The 21,464-nt window shown below is 50.2% G+C and overlaps 1 protein-coding gene across 1 annotated transcript; it reads left to right on the forward strand.

Annotated features, from left to right (window-relative positions):
* The first annotated feature begins 226 nt into the window (after positions 1 to 226).
* ZNF783 (zinc finger protein 783) lies at positions 227 to 21,105 on the forward strand. Its single transcript, XM_023639910.2, has 7 exons — positions 227 to 483; positions 3,521 to 3,922; positions 4,005 to 4,131; positions 4,293 to 4,421; positions 14,655 to 14,783; positions 15,868 to 15,978; positions 17,953 to 21,105. Exons 1-7 carry the CDS (start codon positions 460 to 462, stop codon positions 18,786 to 18,788), a joined length of 1,758 nt encoding a protein of 585 aa, XP_023495678.1. The 5' UTR covers positions 227 to 459; the 3' UTR covers positions 18,789 to 21,105.
* Positions 21,106 to 21,464: the final 359 nt, after the last annotated feature.

The raw sequence follows: 21,464 nt of genomic DNA on the forward strand, positions 1-21,464 counted from the left end.
GGGTAGGGGCCTGGGCTGGGCCTCCAAGCTGCCCCCGCTTGTCGCCCGCGCCCGCCCGGCGCCTGCCCGAGGGTCGCCTCTGCCCTACGGGAGCCCGGCTGGGGGGGCCGGCGGCGCGTCCGCCCCCGGCGTCGACTCCCGCGGCCCAGGCGAGGGCGGGCGGCCGGCCTCCCCCGGGGACCCCGCGGCCGCCAGGGCGGGCAGGCGGGCGTGGCGGGCCGCGGGCCGCGGGCGTGCGGTCCTTCGGGCTGCAGGGGGCGCTGTGCGCGCCCTCGGGCCCGGCCGCGAGCGCAGCTCTTGTTTAAAGGGCCGGCGGGGCACGTGGCTCGGACGCAGCTCGCGGCCGCCCGGCAGGAGCTCCGAGGCTGGGCGGCTCCGCTCCGCCTCTGCCGCCGCGCCGCGCCGCGCCAGGCCCGACAGGCCGGCCCGAGGAGAGCAGCGGGAGGGACGCGGGCAGCCATGGCCGAAGCGGCGCGCGCCCCGGTAAGCGCCCCGGCGCGGACGCCCGGACGCCCAGACAGGCCGGGCCGCCGCCGCCGCCGCCGCGTGGGCCCGCCAAGCTCTCGGCCGGCCGGCCGCCCGGAGCGGCCCCGCGGCGCGGCCTCCGCGCCTGCCGCCTGCGCCCGCCGCGTCGGGCCCGCTCTCAGCCGGCCGCCCTCGTCTGGCGCCCGCGCGGGCGGCGTTCAGGCCCACTGCCCGGGCGGCCCAAAGGCCAGGCCGGCGGCGCGGCGGGCGGGCGGGCGGCCCGACGGCGGGGGCAGGCCAGGCTCCCAGGGACGCTCAGGATGACAGGCCTTTGCATTTGCTCAGCGTGGCTGTCCCCCTCCCCCGGCCGCGTCCATTGTCTCCTGTGAGGCCCCCGGCGGCGGCGGGGAGGGCGGGGCGCCGGCTCCATGCGGTTCTGACAGCTGGCGCCTGGGGCTCCGAGAAGGGACCGGCCCAAGGTCACTCCCTAGTCGAGGCCAGAGCCTGACGCCCAGCCGGGGCTTTGGAATCACACCCCCTTTAAGGGACCCAGCATTCTGCTCTGACCTAAGAGAAAGGTGTTGAATGCTGTTTGCCAGAGGGATTGTAGGGTTTTTTGTTTTTGTGTTTTTTGTTTAGCAGATTTTAGAATGTTGGCTAATGCAATATGTCCACTTGGGAGAAAATAATCCTTTGGCCACTTTTGACCTACTAGGAAAACACCTGTAAAGAGCTCAATAAATATATCTACTATTATTAATACATCTCAGGTTTTTGAAACTTTGATTTTTATGGATGCTTTTTAAGAAGGAATTTCTTCTCTTTAATTAGTGAATTTGGTGTGTGCTTTTTTGGGGGGTCCCCTGAGTGCAAGGGAGGGAAAGGGGGTGGGAGCCCTTCAGGCTTATGGCCCTGTTCTTGGGGGAAGCCCCCCAAGGCCTGTCTGTACAGGTGACATCATCAGCTCCCACCCAGCCCAGGAGCCTCCCTCAGCATTCTCCCTGACCACTCCTATCCACCCACTCCCTTCCCTCTGCCCTCGTTCTTGCACTGCTTCAGATTCCAAGAAACTCCCCAATATAATCACAAGGGTCATTTGGGGTTTTTTTTTGTGTGTGAGGACCATCGGCCCTGAGCTAATATCTGGGCCACTCCTCCTCTACCTTGCACTTGGGATGCCACCACAGCATGGCTCGATGAGCGGTGTGGTGTCTAGGTCCACACCCAGATCTAAACCAGGGAACCCCCACTGCCAAAGCGAGCACACAAACTTAACCACTATGCCACCCGGCCAGCCCCCCAAGAAACTCCCCAAACAGGACAGATTGGCCCTCAACTTTTGTTAGCCTATGGTATCACACTGTTACCATGTATAGTGACAATTAATAGTGGTGACTATTTCTGTACAGAATTTTTCTTCTGGGGAAGGAAGAACCACATAATTTTTTCTGCATCCCTGTTGTACCTTTACTATCACAGGTGTTCAGTAATGGTTATTGAATGAATGTATTGTTTAATTGTTTAGTCACTCATTCATTCAACAGGTGTTTACTGAGCATTTGCTATGAGTGAGGCACTCTTAGAAGCTGGGACTACATGGGAGCTTATGTTCCCATGGGGGAAACAAACCATAACACAGGCCAACACATAGAATGATCACAGATTATTAGTGCTATGAGGGAAGGGACTAACAGGGGACTGTTTTAGATGTGTCTGTCAGTGAAGGTCTCTAGGAGGCGATGTTTAAGCTGGAGCCTCGTGTGAGAGGGTGCCAGGAGTGGTGTGGGAAGAGCTGACCGCAGGTGGAGGAGAGCTGGGTGTATCCTAGACATCTGGGCAGGCCAGGGTGGCTGGAGTGTAGTAAATACCCGGGAGGATATAAGGTCTGGGAGGCAGGCTGAGGTATGAAAAGAAGTTCAGATTTTATTCCAGGTACACTGGGAAGCTATGGGAGAGTTTTAAGCAGGGGACTAAAGTGATATAGTTTGTGTTTTTAAAAGAGTACTGACTGCCCTCTGGAAAGTGTATGGTGGGGGAGAAGGGTGAAGTGGGGAAGTCAGCGGGGTGGAGTTGCAGTGGCGGGGTGGAGTTGCAGTGGCTCAGGTGAAAGTTGATTGGGGCTTGGCCTAGGTGATCGCAGTGGAGAAGGAGAAAAGAGGACAGATTTGAGATACTTTGAGAAGTCATATGGATAGGACTTGGTGGTGATTTGGCCATGGATGATGAGTGAAGTGGAGGGGTGAGATGTCAGTTCACATTTCCAGCAATGCTTTTAGGAAGATGCACTGAGACTGAGGCCTTTGTACACGCTCAGGGACGGCTTGTGCATCGGTCACCAAGGAGCTGGGGTGCTCCAGAAGCTCTTTTCCAAGGCACTGAAGGACAATGTAAAGAAAAAGGGGGAGAAAAAAGTTCCCATGAACTATTTCACCCTGCATCCCTGAGCCAGAAGCATCTTCATCGTCATCACATCCTCCTCGTTATCAGCTTAGCTCACATTTGTTGCATATTTACCACGTGTTAGACATTCTGTTAAATGCTTTTTGCAAAGATTGTGTCAATAATTCTCACAGTCCTATCATGTAGGTACTCTTATCAGTTCCATTTCTAGATGTGGAAGTGAAGTTGAAAGATGTTTCTAAAACTTTGCCCAGAGCCAGCCAGCTTATGAGTGGCAGAGGTGCTGGTTGCACCCAGACTGTGTGACTGCAGGGCTCACGTTCTCTGGGTTTCAAACCTGTCCCTTCTTTTTCAGAGGAGGAGACTGAGAACGAAGCAGGGAAGTCACTGGAGACTGCAGACACTTTCTCTCTTTGGCTATGTTTTTCCTCCTATTTCGCACATGCTAACACCTTGGTCCAGGCAGTGTCTCCTGTCCTGAGGCTGGACTCCTAACTGATGTCCCTGCCTCCCCATGCCCCCCACAGCTGCCTGACCTGCCTTCAGGATCCCAGATGAGGCTTTACCCGGGCAGGTGACATTCTGAGGTTTCTTTTTAAGGTGGACATTTTGATTGTATAATTCTGATAACATCTCTCCTTTCTCTTGTGGACAGGCTCCAGAGAGAGACAAGCAAACAGGAGACGAAAGGCCTTCGACACCTTCTCCGTCGCCCCAGCTGGCTGCTGAGAAGAACTCATACCTCTACTCCACGGAGATCACGCTGTGGACTGTGGTGGCCGCCATCCAGGCCTTGGAAAAGAAGGTGGATTCCTGCCTGGCCCGTTTGCTGACTCTGGAGGGACGAACAGGGACAGCCGAGAAGAAGCTGGCCGACTGTGAGAAGACGGCCTTGGAGTTCGGGAACCAGCTGGAGGGCAAGTGGGCCGTGCTGGGGACCCTGCTGCAGGAGTACGGGCTGCTGCAGAGGCGGCTGGAGAACATGGAAAACCTGCTGAGAAACAGAAATTTCTGGATCCTGCGGCTGCCCCCAGGCAGCAAGGGGGAGGCCCCCAAGGTAACCGTGGGGCACCCTGGGTGGGACAGCCTGAAGGGCCATGCCTGTGTGTGGGTGAGCGTGTGTGACACTGTGGTTCCAGGTGCCCGTGACCTTTGATGACGTGGCTGTGTATTTTTCCGAGTCGGAGTGGGGCAGGCTGGACAAGTGGCAGAAGGAGCTCTACAAGCACGTGATGAGGGGCAACTATGAGATGCTGGTCTCCCTGGGTAAGGCTGCGTAAGTGAGGACCTGGGCCTCTGTCCACAGATTGGCCTCCCACAGTCTGTGTCTTTGCGTTAGCTTCTGTTCCTCTGGTGTCTCTGCATCTCTGTGGCAACTAGGTGGCAGGTGTCCAGTCCTGACCCAGCTCTCTTCATTCCGTATGCAGATTATGCCATCTCCAAACCGGACATCCTCACCCGCATGGAGAGGGGTGAGGAGCCTTGTCCTGACGGCCCATGGGGCCCGGAGGAGGGGAAGGAGAGAGAGGCAGCACGCCCGAAGAGGCCAGGCGCTGGTGAGTGCGGCACGGTGGGGAGCGGCCAGGCAAGCTGAACCACAGCCCGCTCTCTGGGCTTCCCAGACGTGCTGTGAGGCCAGGAAGGGAGGACAGCCCCTTCACCCATGGTGGGCCCGCGCTGTCTGAGGCCCGCCCAGGGAGGGGCAGGGCAGGGCTTTTGCCCTAGAGCCATCCAGTTTGTACGTCTGTGCGAGGGGACAGCCGTGCTCGCCTCACTCGGCTGCTGTGAGGACTTGGGAAGATGGCAGACAGGAAGCTAGCATTCTATAGTAAGTGGGGACCTATGACTAACTGTAATGCTAGCAGCAGCAGCATTTTTGCCGCCACCTCCTGGTGGCCCTCCACCTCTGCTCCCGACTCCAGCTGCAGCTGTGGGTCCTGTAATGTACGGCTTCCCTTTGTGGAAGTGGGCCCTCTCGGAGGAGGCCCAGCCAGCTTCGTCCCCACAGCTTGTGTGGTATAGGACGGGGGTTCCAAAGTTGCGCCTTTTGATCCCCTTCATGCATTTTGCCCACTCCCGCCTCTGGCAATCACCAGTCTGTCCTCTGTATCTCTGAGCTTGGTTTTTATTATTTTTTTTAGATTCCACATATAGGTGAGGTCATACGGTATTTGTCTTTCTCTGTATGACTTATTTCACTTGGCATAATCCCTCAAGATCCATCCATGTTGTCATAAATGGCAAGATTTTATTTTTTATGGCTGAATAATATTCTGTCGTATGTACACACCACATCGTCTTTATCCATTCATCTATCAATGGACGCTTAAGTTGTTTCCATTTCTTGGTTATGGTAAATGCAGGCATACCTTGTATTATTTGCAGATATTGCATTTTTTTGCAAATTAAAAGTTTGTGGCAACCCTGCATTGAGCAAGTCTGTTGGCACCATTTTTCCAACAGCATTTGCTCACTTTGTGTCCTTGTGTCACATTTTGGTAATTCTCACAATATTTCAAACTTTTTCATTATTATTGCTATGGTGATCTGTGATCAGTGATCTTTGATGTTACTATTGTCATGTGCTGGGGTGCCACAAACTGTGCCCGTATAAGACGGTGAACTTAATCAATAAATGTCGTGTGTGTTCTAACTGCTCCGCTGACCGGCTGTTGCACTGTCTCTCTGCCTCTCCTTTGGCATCTCTATTCCCAGAGACACAACAATACTGAAATTAGGCCAATTAATAACCCTACAGTGACCTCTAAGTGTTGAAGTGAAAGGAAGAGTCACATGTCTCTCACTTGAATTAAAAAACCAGACGTGATAAGCTTAGTGAGGAAGGCATGTCAAAAGCCGAGATAGGCTGAAAGCTAAGTCTCTTGCATCAAACAGTTAAACAAGTTTTGAATGCAAAGGAAAAGTTCTTCAGGGAAATTAAAAGTGCTACTTCAATGACCACATGCATGATATGAAAGTAGAACAGCCTTATTGCTGATATGGAGAAAGTTTCAGTGGTCTGGATAGAAGATCAAGCCAGCCACAACATTCCTATAATCCGAAGCCTAATCCAGAGCAAGGCCCTAACTTGATTCAATTCTGTGAAGGCTGAGAGAGGTGAGGAAGCTGCAGAAGAAGAGTTGGAAGATGGCAGAGGTTGGTTCATGAGGTTTAAGGAAAGAAGCTGTCTCCATGACATAAAAGTACAGGGTGAAGCAGTAAGTTACCCAGAAGATCTAAATAAGACAATGAAGGTGGCTACACTTAAGATTTTCAAGGTAGACAAAACAGCCTTCTATTGGAAGAAGATGCTATCTAGAACTTTCATAGCTAGAGAGGAGAAGTCAATGCCTGGCTTCAAAGCTTTGAAGGACTGGCTGACTCTCTTGTTATGGGCTACCGCAGCTGGTAACTTTAAGTTCAAGCCCTTGCTCATTTGCTATTCCAAAAATCCTAGAGCCACTAAGAATTATGCTAAATCGACTCTACCTATGCTCTATAAATAGAACAACAAAGCCTGGATGACAGCACATCTGTTTACAACATGGTTTACTGAATATTTTAAGCCCACTGTTGAGACCTGCTGCTTAGAAAAAATGATTCCTTTCAAAATATTACTGCTCATTGACAATGCATCTGGTCACCCAGAGCTCTGATGGAGAGGTACAACAATATTAATGTTGTTTTCATGCCTGCTAACAGAGTATCCGTTCTACAGGCCATGGATCAAGGAGTAATTTTGGCTTTCAAGTCTTATTATTTAAGAAATACTTTTCATAAGGCTATAGCTGCCATAGACAGTGATTCCTCTGATGGATCTGGGCAAAGTAAACTGACAACCTTCTGGAAAGGATTCACCATTCCAGATGCCGTTAAGAACATTCATGGTTCATGGGAAGAGGTCCAAATAGCAACCTTAACAGGAGTTAGAAAGAAGTTGATTCCAACCCTCCTGGATGCCTTTGAGGGGTTCAAGACTTCAGTGGAGGAAGTAACTGCAGATGTGGTGGGAACAGCAAGAGAACTAGAATTACAAGTGGAGCCTGAAGAGGTGACTGAATTGCTCCAATCTCATGATAAAATTTTAACAGATGAGGAGTTGCTTCTCATGGGTGAGCAAAGAAAGTGGTTTCTTGAGATGGAAACCTCTCCTGGTGAAGACGCTGTGAAGGTTGTTGAAAGGACAACACAGGATTTAGAATGTGACATAAACTTAGTTGATAAAGCTGCGGCAGGGTTTGAGAGGACTGACTCCAATTTTGAAAGAAGTTCTACTATGGGTGAAATGCCATCCAACAGCATCGCACGCCACAGAGAAATCATTTGTGAAAGGAAGAGTCAATTGATGTGACAAACTTCATTGTTGTCTTATTAAGAAATTGCCACAGTCATCCCACCCTTCAACAACCACCACTCTGATCAGTCAGCAGCCATCAACATTGAGGCAAAAAGATTATGACTCTACCAGCAAAAAGATTATGACTTGCTGAAGGCTCAGGTGATGGTTAGCATTTTTTAGCAATAGAGGTTTTTTTTTTAAAGATTGGCACCTGAGCTAACAACTGTTGCCAATCTTCTTTTTTTTTTTTTCCCGCTTTTTCTCCCCAAATCCCCCCAGTTCATAGTTGTATATTTTAGTTGTGAGTCCTAGCTGTGGCATGTGGGACACCGCCTCAGTGTGGTCTGATGAGCGGTGCCATGTGTGTGCCCATGATCTGAACCAGTGAAACCCTGGGCCACCAAAGCAGAGTGCGTGAACTTAAGCACTTGGCCACGGGGCCAGCCCCCTAAAGTATTTTTTTTTTTTTTTTAAAGATTTTATTTTTTCCTTTTTCTCCCCAAAGCCCTCTGGTACATAGTTGTGTATTCTTCGTTGTGGGTCCTTCTAGTTGTGGCATGTGGGATGCTGCCTCAGCGTGGTTTGATGAGCAGTGCCATGTCCGCGCCCAGGATTCGAACCAACGAAACACTGGGCCGCCTGCAGCGGAGCGCGCGAACTTAACCACTCGGCCACGGGGCCAGCCCCTAAAGTATTTTTTAATTAAGGTATATACCTTTGTTTTTTAGACATAATGCTATTGCACACTTAATAAACTATGGTATAGTGTAAACATAACTTTGATATGTACTGGGAAATCAAGACATTTGTGTGACTCGCTTCATTGTGATACTCGCTTTATTGCAGTGGTCTGGAACCTAACTCGCAGTATCTCCAAAGTGTGCCTGTAATGCTGCAAAGAACATCATGGGAGTGTATATATCTTTCTGAGTTAGTTTTAATTTTCTTAGGCTAAATACCCAGAAGTGGAATTGTTGGATCGTATGGTATTTCTTTTTTTTTTTTTTCGAGGAAGATTAGCCCTGAGCTAACATCTGCCAATCCTCCTCTTTTTGCTGAGGAAGACTGGCCCTGAGCTAACATCCATGCCCATCTTCCTCTACTTTATACGTGGGACACCTACCACAGCATGGCTTTTGCCAAGCGGTGCCATGTCCGCACCCGGGATCCGAACTGGTGAACCCCGGGCCGCTGAGAAGCGGAACGGGCACACTTAACCACTGCGCCACCGGGCCAGCCCCATGGTATTTCTATTTTTAATTTTAGGGGGCCCCTCATACTGTTTTTCATAGTGGCTGTACCAATTTACATTCCCACCAGCGATGCACAGGGTTCCCTTTTCTCCACATCCTTGCCAACTCTTATTTCTTGTCTTTTTGATAATAGCCATGCTAACAGGTGTGAGGTGACATCTATCTCATTGTAGTTTTGATTTGCATTTCCCTGATGATTAGTGATGTTGAGCATCTTTCCATGTACCTGTTGGCCATCTGTATATCTTCTTTGGAAAAATGTCTATTCAGATCCTCTGCCCATTTTTCAATGGAATTGTTTGGTTTTTTGCTGTTAATTTGTATGAGTATGTATTTTGGATATTAACCCATATCAGATATATAATTTGCAAAGGTTTTCTCCCATTCAGTGGGTTGCCTTTTAATTTTGTTGATGGCTTCCTTTGCCGTGCAGAAGCTTTTTAGTTTGATGTAGTCCCACTTATTTTCGCTTTTGTTGCCTTTGCTTTTGGTGTCAAATCCAAAAAATCATCACTAAGACCAATGTCAATGAGCTTTTTTGCTGTGTTTTCTTCTAGAAGTTTTTTGGTGTCAGGGCTCACCTCGTTGTCTTTCTTTTCATGATCGTCAGGCTTATCCTTCTGTTAGAAAGTTTCCCATCCACTTTTCACACGATGATTTAATAATCATTGAAGATTGTTGCCTGCATTTGTTATTTCATTAGGAGTTGCAAAATGGTGAAATTCTGTCATTACTTCTGCACTTAATAGCTAAAATTCTTTTATAAAGAATAATTTCCCGAATCAACTCTTTGTTATCCTCATATACAGTCTGTACAGAAAGGGCAGCCTAGATGCTTAATTCTTTCCCCTCGTTGGTTTTCAGAAGGAAGAGTTATTGCCTTCGAAGCCTCCAGTGATGGCTGCTGCTTGGCTTTTCTTCTTTGGGATTATTATTATGACTTCATAGATTGTTAAATGTTTTATACATGCAGTCCTTTGCAGTCGTTATTTTCATGCTTAAATGGTCCCATCTTTAGCTTGTGGGAGCCCCTTCAAGTTGGCCCAGAGGTCATTTTGATGTGACTTCAGTGAGGTTCAAACACTGTAAGATGTTCTAGATTCGTCTTGTAGGTTTCCTGGCCCAGACCTGGAAGAAGAGTTTCTCCAAGGAATTTTGATTCCTTTCAGTGGGGAGTGATATTTAGAAATTGCAGATAAGTGCCAGTAGTTGCTAATTTTTGGCATTGCTTCTGCGCCTTTTCAGAAAATATGTATTTTTGAAAAGAAAAAATATCAAGAGTTTATAATGATATTTCTAATTCGAATTTAATGTTCTTTGATTTTATACTTGCATGCGACTTTTACTTGGAAATCTTAAATTCCTAACTATAGCAGCATAATTACTTTTTTGCATTATCTTATGTCCAAATCCTAGTATTTCATTATTCACTTCAAATAATGAATTTCAAAATAATGAAGCCAATATTTCTACTAACACTTATACTTTTGATTGAAATCTGAGATTTCTTTGCAGCCGTTTTTGTCCTCTGAGTACATTCCATTCAGGACTTATAGACAAAATAATGCTTTTTAAAGTCACTTGGAATAATTGTTTTCTCTATGTGGTTATGTCAGCAACTTGATATACGGTGAAGTTTGTTTATTTTTAGATTTTTAGAGATGGCGCTTTTCATTTTTTGATTTAACTGAACTTTTTGAATATGTAAGACATGTTATGTTTGCAAAGTCAAATGCTTTAACAGGGAACATTCAGGGAAGCCTCATTTCCATCTCTGTCCCCTCCCTCTCCCTGCAGATAACCATTTTTATTAGCTTCTTGTTTATACTTCTGATGTTTCCTTTTGAAAATGTCAGGGACACGTAGATACCCCTGTCTTCCCCCATCCCTGTCTTATGTAGTTTGTCCTGGGGTCACTTCCTCTCAGTGTGTAGGGATCTCCCTCGTTTCTTTCATGCGTGTGGAATGCTCCATGGTGTGATGCACCACCGCTTGTGGAAGCAGTCCCCACAGATGGACATTTGGGCTATTTCCAATATTTTGCTGGTATAAATAAATAATGCTGTAAGGAATACTTGGTGCATAAGTCAGTTCATATTTTTGCCCATGTATCATTGGGATAGGGTCATAGAAGCTGGACTGCTGGGTCAAAGGTAGATGAGTGTGTAATTTTTCAAGAATTTATCACCAAATTCCCCTCCGTAGGGGTTGTATCATTTGCATCCCCATCAGCCTTGCCTTAGAGAACGTGGTCAGACTTACAGCATTTTTGTCTGCCTAATAGGTAAGAAGAAGTATTTCAGTGTAATTCTTTTTAAATAACAGCTTTATTAGATATAATTCACACACCATACAGTTCACCCATTTAAGGTACACAATTCAGTTGTTTCTAGCATATTCATAGGTCTGTGCAACCAACGTCATAGCCAATTTTATAATATTTTCACCACCTCAAAAATAAGCCCTGTACCCTTCAGCTCACCCCAACCCCTACTCAGCTGCCCCACCCTAAGCAACAACAAATATACGTTTTGGGGGGGGTGAGGGGGGAGATTACCCTGAGCTAACATCTGCCGCCGATCCTCCTCTTTTTGCTGAGGAAGACTGGCCCTGAGCTAACATCCATGCCCATCTTCCTCTTCTTTATATGTGGGATGCCTACCACAGCATGGCGTGCCAAGCGGTGCCATGTCTGCACCCGGGATCCAAACTGGCGAACCCAGGGCTGCCGAAGCAGAACATGTGCACTTAACCGCTGCACCACTGGGCCATCCCCCAAATATACTTTCTGATTATAGATTTGTCTATTCTAGACGTTTCATATAAACGGAACCATATAATATGTAGTCTTTTGTGCCTGGCTTCTTTCACTTCATGTAATGTTTTCAAGGTTCATCCATGTCGTACTGTGTATCAGCACTTCTTTTCTTTTTTTTTTTATTATTGTGGTTAAATACACATAATGTAAAATTTACCATCTTAACCATTTTTAAGTGTACATTTCAGTGGTATTAAATACATTCATAATGTTGTGCAACCACCACCATCCATCTCCATGGCTCTTTTCATCTTGTAAAACTCAAACTGTATGCCCATTAAACAATAATTGCCCCATTCTGCCCTGTTCCCTGGCAGCCACCATCCTACCTTCTGTCTCTGATTTTGACTACTCTAAGTGCCTCATATAAGTGGGATCATACAGTGTTCGTCTTTTTGTGACTGGCTTATTTCATTTAGCATAAGGTCCTCAGGTTTCATCCATGTTGTAGCATATGTCAAAATGTCCTTCGTTTTTAAGGCTGAAAAATATTCAGTTGTGTGTGTGTGTCTATATATATATACACCACATATTGCTTATCCATTCATTTGTTGATGGACACTTGGGTTGCTTCCATATTTTAGCTGCTGTGAATAATGCTGCTATGATCATAAATATACAAAAATCTCTTCAACACTCTGCCTTCACTTTTTGGGGGTATATACCCATAAGTGAAATTGCTGGATCATATGGTAATTCTCTTTTTAATTTTTTGAGGAACCACCATACTGTTTTCCACAGTGACTATACAATTTTACATTCCCACCATCAGTGTACAAGAGTTCCAGTTTTTCCACATCTCTGTCAACACTTGTTAGTTCCTGTTTTTTTTTTTTAAATAATAGTCATCCTAATAGGGGTGGGATGGTATCTCATGGTGGTTTCGATTTGCAGTTCCCTGATGATCAGTGATGTTGAGCATCTTTCCATGTGCTTGTTGGCCATTTGTAAATCTTCTTTGGAGAAATGTCTGTTCAAGTCCTTTGCCCATTTTTGAATCAGGTTGTTTGTTTTTTTGTTGTTGAGTTTTAGGAGTTCTCTCTATATTCTGGATATTAATCCCTTATGAGATATGTGATTTGCAAATATTTTCTCCCATTCTGTCGGTTGCCTTTTAACTCTGTTGATAGTGTTGTTTGATGCATAAGTTTACAAATTTTTATTAAGTCCAATTCGTCTATTTTTTCTTTTGTTGCCTGAGGCTTTGGTGTCGTATCCAAGAAGTCATTGCCAAATCCAATGTGAAGCTTTTGTCCTATGTTTTCTTCTATGGGTTTTATATTTTAGATCTTACATTTAGGTCTTTGATCCATTTTGAGTCAATTTTTATATATGGAGTTAGATAAGGGTCCATCTTCATTCTTTTGCACGTGGATATCTAGTTTTCCTGGCAACATTTGTTGAAAAGACTGTCCTTTTCCCACTGAGTAGTCTTGGCACCTGTCTCAAGTACTATTTGACCATATATGTGAGGGTTTATTTCTTGGTTCTCTATTCTATTTATGCCAGTACCACACCGTTTTGATTACTGTTGTTTTGTAGTAAGTTTTGAAATCAGGAATTCCTCCAACTTTGTTCTTTTTCAAGATGGTTTTGGCTATTTGGAGTCTCTTGAAATTCCATATGAATTTTAAGATGGGGCTTTTCTATTTCTGCGAAAAATGTCATTGGGGTTTTGATAGGGATTGCACTGACTCTGAAGATCACTTTGGGCAATATGGACATCTTAACAATATTAAGTCTTCCAATTCATGAACATGGGATAGTTTGCATTTATTTATGTCTTCTTTAATTTCTTTCAGCAATGTTTTATAGTTTTCGTTGTAAAAGTCTTTCACCTCCTTGGTTAAGTTATTCCTATTTTGTTCTTTTTGATACTATTGTAAATGGAATTGTTTTTATAATTTCCTTTTCAAATTGTTCATCATTATTATATAGAGACACAGCTTATTTTAGTCAGGGCTGGCCCTGTGGCCGAGTGGTTAAGTTCACGTGCTCCACATCAGTGGCCCAGGGTTTCGCCAGTTCGGATCCTGGGCACAGACGTAGCACCACTCATCAAGCCATGTTCAGGTGGCGTCCCACATAGCAGAACTAGAAGGACCTACAACTAGAATATATACAACTGTGTACTGGGGGGCTTTGGGGAGAAGAAGAACAAAAGAAAGATTGGCAACTGGGCCAATCTTACAAAAAAAAAAAAAAAGCAGACGTGCAACTGGTTTTTGTATGTTGACTTTTATCCTGCTAATTTGCTGAATTCATTTATTAGTTCTAACAGTTTTTTGCAGGATATTTAGCATTTTCTACATATGTGGTCATAACATCTGCAAATAGAAGTAATTTTACTTCTTTCCAATTTGGAGGCCTTTTATTTTTTTTTCTTGCCTACCTGCTCTGACTAGAAATTCCAGTACTTTTTTGAATAGAAGTAGTAAAAGCAGACATCCCTGCCTCATCCCTAATCTTAGAGAAAAAACTTTCAGTCTTTCACCATTGAGTATGATGTTCACTGTGGGTATTTCATATATGGCTTTTATTATGTTGAGGTAGTTTCCTTCTAGTCTTAGTTTGTTGAGTGGTTTTCTCCTGAAAGAGTGCTGAATTTTGTCAAATGGTTTTTCTGCATCAGTTGAGATGATCACATGGTTTTTTCCCTTCATTCTTTTAATGCAGTGTATTCCATTAGTCTAGTTTCATATAGTGAACCATCCTTGCATTCCAGGAATAACTCCACTTGGTCATGGTGTTTAATCCTTTTAATATGCTGCTGAATTCGGTTTGCTAGTATTTTGTTGAGGATTTTTGCATCAATGTTTATTAAGGAATATTGGACTAGTTTTCTGGTAGTATCTGTCTGGCTTTGATAATGGTATAATTTTAATGGCACCTCTCTTATTATGAGTGTGGTTGAATATCTTTTTATTTGTTTATGGGCCATTATAATTTTTAATTCTGTGAGTATTTGTTCATCTCTTTTGCCCTAGGAAGCTTTTCAAAACTGCGTACTTCCTAGGCCCACCAGAACTACTGATGAGAATCTTGGGGCTGCTCCCCAGGGGATCCTCATACACCAGCCTGGTGGAGGACTTGGGGTTGGGAGCCATGTTTTAGTGTTCTGAGCCAGGAGTTCCTCAAAAGCCAGGTCCTTGGGCCTGCATGTCATGGCCTGTCTGGTGCTGTCACGTCAGTTACTGTGCTGTACTGTTTCCTTCTCTCAGACATGGTGGCTTTAGCCTGGGGTCTAGTCACTAGGTGATCAGTGACGTCCACTCCATTATCATACCCTGTGCTTGACCGGATGCCCAGGTCCCAGTGACTGCATTTAGCCCTTGCCCAGAGGCTCCTGTCCTCAGTGTCACTGATTTGCGCTTTCCAGGCCTCCCGCCACATCCAGAGCACATCCCCAGCCCAGTCAGCCCTGCCCAGGAGGAGCCAACAGAAACGCAGGTTCCCGACCACCAGCAAGACTCAGAAACCAGAGTAATTCCACCTGAAACAAGTACCGGTGAGTGCGGGCAGCCGGGCAGCAGTGTGACTGGTGCCCCAGCAGCAGTACCAGACAAGCGGTGCTGAGAACAAGTGCTGAAGCTCGAGGGTGGGAGAGATGGCTGGGGACGGGGCTGAGCCGAGCCCGACAGGCTTCCTGGAAAAGGGGCCCCTGCAACAGGCCGTAGAGGAAGGGTAGATTTTGCTGGGATCAGAGGGTGTTTTCAGCAGGAGAAGATGGTCTGAGCAGAGCTGTGGCTCCTGCAGGTGTGGTGGGGGCCGAGCACTGCAGTCTGGCTGGAGCAAGGGAGGGGCCCTCGAGGGCGAGTGTGGGGCCTCCTCAGGCTTCTTACGATGGTTACGTTAATGGGGCGATGTGTGTCCTGTCCCTAGTGTGGTGCCCCATGTGTGTTCCTCAGTACTGTCCTCTGTCTGAAGGCCTGTGAGGGGCTCTGAGGCTTCAGGCAGCCCCTCCAGCGCTCTCTGTCTGCTTCTGTTTGAAGGAGATTCCTGTCCATCCTTTCACAGAATCAGAGTGTCATTCACAGGGCATTTGGCAGACAGTCCAGAGCCTTGTTTTCTGTCTCCAGACTGTGCTTTGCTGGCTCACCGCCGCCCCCCCCCCCCCCCCCCCCGCCCGCCACATCCCCACCACCCCGCCTGCTGGCCTGACCTTTCAGTCTCGGGGTTGCTTTCTCTCCAGTTGTTTCTGTGCATCTCCCTCACTGAACATGGGCTCCCTGAGGTTGGAGGTGACACTCCCTCCCTTCCCTGTGTCCCTCCTTCCCAGTCAGTGTTTGAGGAGAGGGCGCCTCCCCAAACCCTCTGTCGGTTTGAGGCCCATCAGGGTGACATTCAGATGAGGGATGAGTTGTTAGCACTGGCCTGCATGGGAATTGGGGGCGTGGACTTCACAGCTTCCTCCACCCTCTGAAGCGGAGGCTGCAGAGTGAGCACCTGCAGTCCTCTGGACCCAACCCTGGGGCCCCCTCTTCCTGTTCCTGGCAGGCGGTCGAGCGAATCGAGGGCCGGCTAGGGGATGGCTGTGTCACCCTGCAGGAGCCTGGTGTTGGGAAAGGCCCTCACGGGATTCTCTCTCACAGGGCCCCCAGCCTGCACCAGCATTTTGTCCTCGGTTAAACAGGAGGAAGAATCTTCCGATGGGGAGTCGTCAGCCTCCCCTCCCAGGGACATCCTACCCAGCATGGGGCCAGGTGAGTGAAGGGAGGAGGCCCCGTGGTCACAGCAGAACCTCAGAGGAGCTCAGGGGCCCTTTGGGAGTGGGGTGGGGGTTGGCGTGAGGGACCTGGTGAGGGGTTTCCTCCTGAGGGGTCCCTCCCTCACCCCTCAAGCTGTATTTCCCTTGGGGCTCTGGGGACCCAGATCATCTATGGTCCTGGTCATCCCCCTATGGCGGTCTGTCCTGGCTGGAAAGGTGCTGCTTGAGAACAAGTGGCACACTGCCAGGTTTGTGGTCTGGTGGCACAAAGGCCTCACGGCAACCCTGTGAAGTACCATGCTCACAGCCTCACATCTTACGGTTTGTGTGTGGTGGCCTGCGATTTAAATTTAGTTCCCCCTCTTAGAGTCTGTGCATTTTCTGTAAAGTGGGCTTATCCCCTGATGAGCAGGAGAAAGAAAGTGATTCTTGCCCATTCTGGCCTTGGGGCAGGTTTTCTGTCCCAGTAGAAAGGGGTCCAGCTCTCCCTGGTTCCATCCTGGTTCCTGCTTTGGTGGGAGGCAAAGGTGAGATCTGGGTCCCCCCGGGGTTGTGGCGTGGCGGGAGACCCAGCTGCACATGGGCTTCAGACGAAGAGGTCGGGAGCCCTGGCCTTCACAGAGAACAGGCCTGAGACCCCCATGAATCCCCAAGTGCAGGGATACCACGGGGGCCCAGTACACGCACCAGTGTACCCCAAAGTTTAGATGATTCGTATAGACTCTTAATGATCCTGTAGCTGAAGGACTGACTTAGAAACAGTGGTCATTTCTAACATAGAAATCACTTCCTGTCCTGAATTATTTGTGGGGTTCCTGGGCGAGCTGCAGTGAGCGGGAACCCCCAGGTCTTGCCGTTGGGTGCTGCCCTGGAGGTTCACCCGGTAGGGCTCTCCTCCTCCGCAGCCTCCCAGCTCGTGGCTTAAGTTCAGGCTTCAGCAAGATTAGAAATTACTCTGGTCCTAGACCTTGGAAGTTGCTCGTAAAGGGCTGAGGGCTTTCGTTTTAATATGCAGAGGGCAAGGTTCGCTGTTGGCCTGTGAGCCGCCTGTGTGGTCTAGCTGCTGAGGCTGCCGGCCGCTGGGGGAGGTCCGAGGAGAGCGTGGCTGGGGGCTGGCTCCAGAGCAAACCAGGGGTGAACAGCAGCTGGAGGATTTAGAAGAAAGCACAGTGTTCCAGGCTGGGCTTGCTGGCCAGGACCTGCCTTCCCAGTGTTGGGGACCCCTGGGAGCTGCTGTGAGCCCACCGGTCGCTGCCTCAGCCCTTCCTTGCCACTGCTCTGTCCCAGCAGCTCCTTTGCCTCATGCTCCCTCAGAGTCAAGCGTGTCTCACACTGAGGCCCAGCTGGGAAGCCCAGGTCCTCGTGGCTCCTCTGTTGCTCGAGAGCACGGTGCTGGGCAGGTGGTGGACGCTCCGTGTGGATTTGTTCGTGGATGAGTAGCTCTGAGTGTGCTAAGCCACCCACCACCTCCAGCCCTGAGGTGAGGCCTCTTACCTGGTCTGGAGGTGGTCAGGGCCCACAGGGCTCGTGGTCATTCATAGATCAGAACTACAGTTGTCAGAACTCTTGAGGGTCCTGCAAAGCCAGTGTATCTCTGGCTCCAGGGGCTCTGCCTCTCTTTGTCTCCCCTTCATTTTCCCACTCATCTGTCTCCCACAGGTCTGGGCCCTGACCTCTGACCCCCTGGTTCCTGGTTTTGTAGCTTTGTCTCCTCTCTCCTGATGTCCTTAGCTTGGCCTGCAGGAATGGGCCTCATGGCAACAAACAGACCAGCTGACGTTAGGAGGCAGTGCCTGCTTGGTGGGGCTGAGTGAGCTGGACTCCTGCTCCGTGCTGTGAGCACCAGGAGGGGAAAAACATTCAGTGAAGGCAGGAGCAGGTGGTGCTGCCCTGGAGGCCAGGGCTGGGTTGAGTGGCCCAGGTGGGCTGGGGCAGCCCACTTGAAATCAACGGAGATTGCTTTCCCCAGGTGGTGGTGTGGTCATCAAGACAGAAGCACAATCTGAGGACGAGATGATGCCTGAGCAGCTCTTTCTGGGGAAGTCCCCCAGCCAGACCCAGTGTAGACTCCCCAAAGGACCCAGGAGCGGGACTGGGGGCCCCGGCGGGCTTCATGCCGGGGGCGTGCCAAGGGTGCGGGCAGGGGCCCCTCGGCCGCCAGGGGGCCTGGGAGAGCCGCCCCGCATCCTCCCTCGCAGGCGAGAGCGGACCTTCCCGTGCCCCGACTGCGGGCAGAGCTTCCGCCTGAAGATTAACCTGACCATTCACCAGCGGACCCACGTGGAGGAGGAGCACAGGGAGGCCCGGGGCAGCTCGCCCCCCGCGTGGGGGGAAGCCCACTCCACGCTGGAGCCGGGGGAGGTGGTGGTGCCCGGCCCTGTCATCCGCTGGCTGCCCGAGGAGCCTGAGGGCCACCGCTCCCTCTCAGGCCGTTCCTTCGTGGGGCGGAGGCCGGCTGCCACCAAGGTGTACCACTGCAGCGAGTGCCTGCGCTTCTTCCCACAGCGCAAGAGCCTGCTGCTGCACCAGCGCCTGCACACGGGCAATGGGCAGGGCTGGCCCGCCTGTCCCTACTGCGGCAAGGCCTTCCGCCGGCCCTCCGACCTCTTCCGTCACCAGCGCATCCACACCGGCGAGCGGCCCTACCAGTGCCCCCAGTGCGGCCGGGCCTTCAACCGGAACCACCACCTGGCGGTCCACATGCAGACTCACGCCCGAGGCCAGGCGGGCCCGCACTTTGCTGCTCCCCCCGGGCGCCCGGGGAGCCCACCCCTGCGCCGGCCCAGCCGCATCGAGGAGGGCTGACCAGGCAGGGGCCTGCAGGGGCACCCCGGGCAGGACCTCTTCTCCACCTGCGGGGCCTTTCCCCCTTGTGCCTGGCGCTGCTTCCTCTTTCTGGGATGGCTTTGAACAGAGTTTTCTTTTCTTTGAAATGAGAAGCAGCAGAGTGACAGAGTGTATGTGTGACCAGATGCCTCAATTTCCTCTTTCCTAAGTTTGTCCCTCTTTGCTGCCTTTTCTACATTCCTGACTTATAAAGGATCCCTAAGGCTTAGGGGATGCCAGGTTTTGGTGGGGGTCTTGGCAGGTACCACGGACAATTGAGCAGACCAGAGACTGTGGCCCTTCCAGTGGGGGCGAGAGAGACATTGAGGGCCTGGGGTTTCGATTTTGTACAGAGTTCTTGTGCCTGCTGTCAACAGCGAAACAGCAGAGTGGACACACAGCCTGAGGAATAGGCACTGGAAATTTGAGTTTTCTATTTTATTTTGCAGCTTTTTTTTTCTCCTTATGGAGCTTTTCTAGTGCTTTTGTTTTAAGTGTTGTGTGTGATTGCAAAGGGGACCAAGAGCTCCTGAGGGACAGGAATTACTCTGCCATCTCCTTGTGTGTGGGAGTGCAGAGGGGCTGTCCAGACCAGCCTGGGTGTGGATGGGGATGCCGCGGCTGCTGCCCTGGAAACCAGGTGTCTTCCCAGGTGTGCGTTCCTTGGTCCAGACTGGTTCCCAGTATTCCTAGTCCTACCCCCAGCAGGTATTCACATCCATGATTGATGCTGGTTATCAGCTGAGATGGGGAACCTGAAGCCTGGAGTGGATGACACTTCCCCCAAGGACTCAGTGTTCACAGGAGTGCGTGTTCCGTGGATGACCCCATACAACACCTCGAGGAGGGGATGCAGAGCAAGCCCAGGAAGCTCCTCCTGAGAGGAAGATCCTGGTCTGGGTGAGGCTGGTCAGCTAACCTGGACTCTGGGGCTGCCGGGCCTGATTTGTACAAAGGAGGGGCTGCCTCTGAGAACATGGGGCTCTGTGGCAGAGTTAGGGCAGATCTGAGTGACTCTTCACCACCTCCAGCAAATGGGGTGATGACCCCAATGCTTCATCTCTCACCTTAGGGTTCTCAGGGTCCTAATAGATCTGGAGGCAACTGGACAAATAGGGAGCCTGGTTTTGTCCTTCCTTTCAAGTTCAGGAACCCCTTTCTCTTCCATGCAGATCTTCGGTCCTTTTTCCCCCAGTCAGAATCCCTCAGGAAGGACCTTTGTTTTCTAGAGTGGGTGGAGGGTGCAGAGTGAGGTCACTTTCCCTTGGGGCTGCATGTCCCAGGAGCCCTCCGTATTTCACGGAACAAATTCTTACCAAAGCAATGAGATTCAAAGCATGTAAGTTCAGACAATAGTTCCAGGCTTCCTGGAGAAGTCTAGAGGGCAGCCAGCTCCTTGTGCCTATTAAGTCACACCACTTTGGGTGCTGCCTAGAGACCAGCCCTTGGTGTGGGTGATTTTGAAGCTGGAGTGATGGGTGATTCTGATTCTTGTCTTATTTGTCTGGCACCACGTGGACAGCGTTCAGGCCTCTCCCAGGTGCCTGGGTCCCTGGCTGTGCCACATCCTGTTGCCGCCTCTGACCCTCACTCCTCTCCCAAAGTCATGAACAGAGTTGGGGGCAGATGGGAACACTGCCATCATCTCTGGGGCCAGAGTGTGTACAAGTCAGTGACAGCTCAGCCAAGTCGCCCTGGGCTTGGGAGGAAGAGCTGCCACCTGTCCCTGCTGTGGATTCTGCTTGTTTGCTCTGGCACCCCCAGCCCTCGCCAGGGGCCCCACAAGTCACGGCTGGGCTGTCACCAAGTGCTCAGACAGGATATGGTGCAAGTGTAGCTGCTCAGAGGTTAACCCTCAGCTGCCAGAGCTAGTCTCAGGTGTTTCCTGGGGATGCCTCGCTAAGAGTTCCTAGGCCTGTATTTCTAATGCTAAATGCCCTGTGTAAATACAGGTACTCTTAACAGAAGCGCAAACCACGAGTAATCGCGAGGCACTGGCTCCCATCTTTTCTTCTTCCAAAGTATTCGATGTGCCTAGGCTCCCAGCTAGGCCGTGCGGGTTTGCCTGGCACTCAACAACTGAAATGAGTCAGCGGAGGCTGCGTGGTGCAGGAACAGAGCTGTGCTCCGCGCCCGCGAGGCTGGAGCCTGATTTGGCCTTAGACTCACTCCCAGCCCTGGGTGTCAGCTTCCTCATTTGTAAAATAAAGGTGGAGTCCTGGTGTTGAAGGCCCTTAAGCACTATGACGGCAGTGGTCCCTTGCCCCCATCGGTGCTCAATAAATGTTGGACTCAATGAGTGCGTGCACGTGATCTGGTTCCTGATCTCCAGTAGACTAGCCCAGGGCACGACGCGTTCCCGCGCGCAGGCTCACGCCCGCCCGGCGCCCAGAAAGCTGGGGCAGGGGTGGGGGCGGAGCTTCCCGGTATAGCCAATGGGAGTCCTGGGTGCTGGCTGCGCGCGCGCGCGGGCGGGGCGGAGCTTCCCTGCATGGCCAATGAGGAGCTGGCTCTGGTCTACGGGGCGGGGCCCAGCTTGCTGCTTGGCGCCGCTTGGCGCCGTTTGCCGCAGCTCCTGCGCGGTCGCCTGCAGCGTCCAACGCTGCCGCCGAGAGCGGGGCAGAGGCTGCGGAGAGGCCCGGGGCCGGCCTGCGT

Source organism: Equus caballus, chromosome 4 (genome assembly GCF_041296265.1).
Source record: "Equus caballus isolate H_3958 breed thoroughbred chromosome 4, TB-T2T, whole genome shotgun sequence".
NCBI lineage: Eukaryota > Metazoa > Chordata > Mammalia > Perissodactyla > Equidae > Equus > Equus caballus.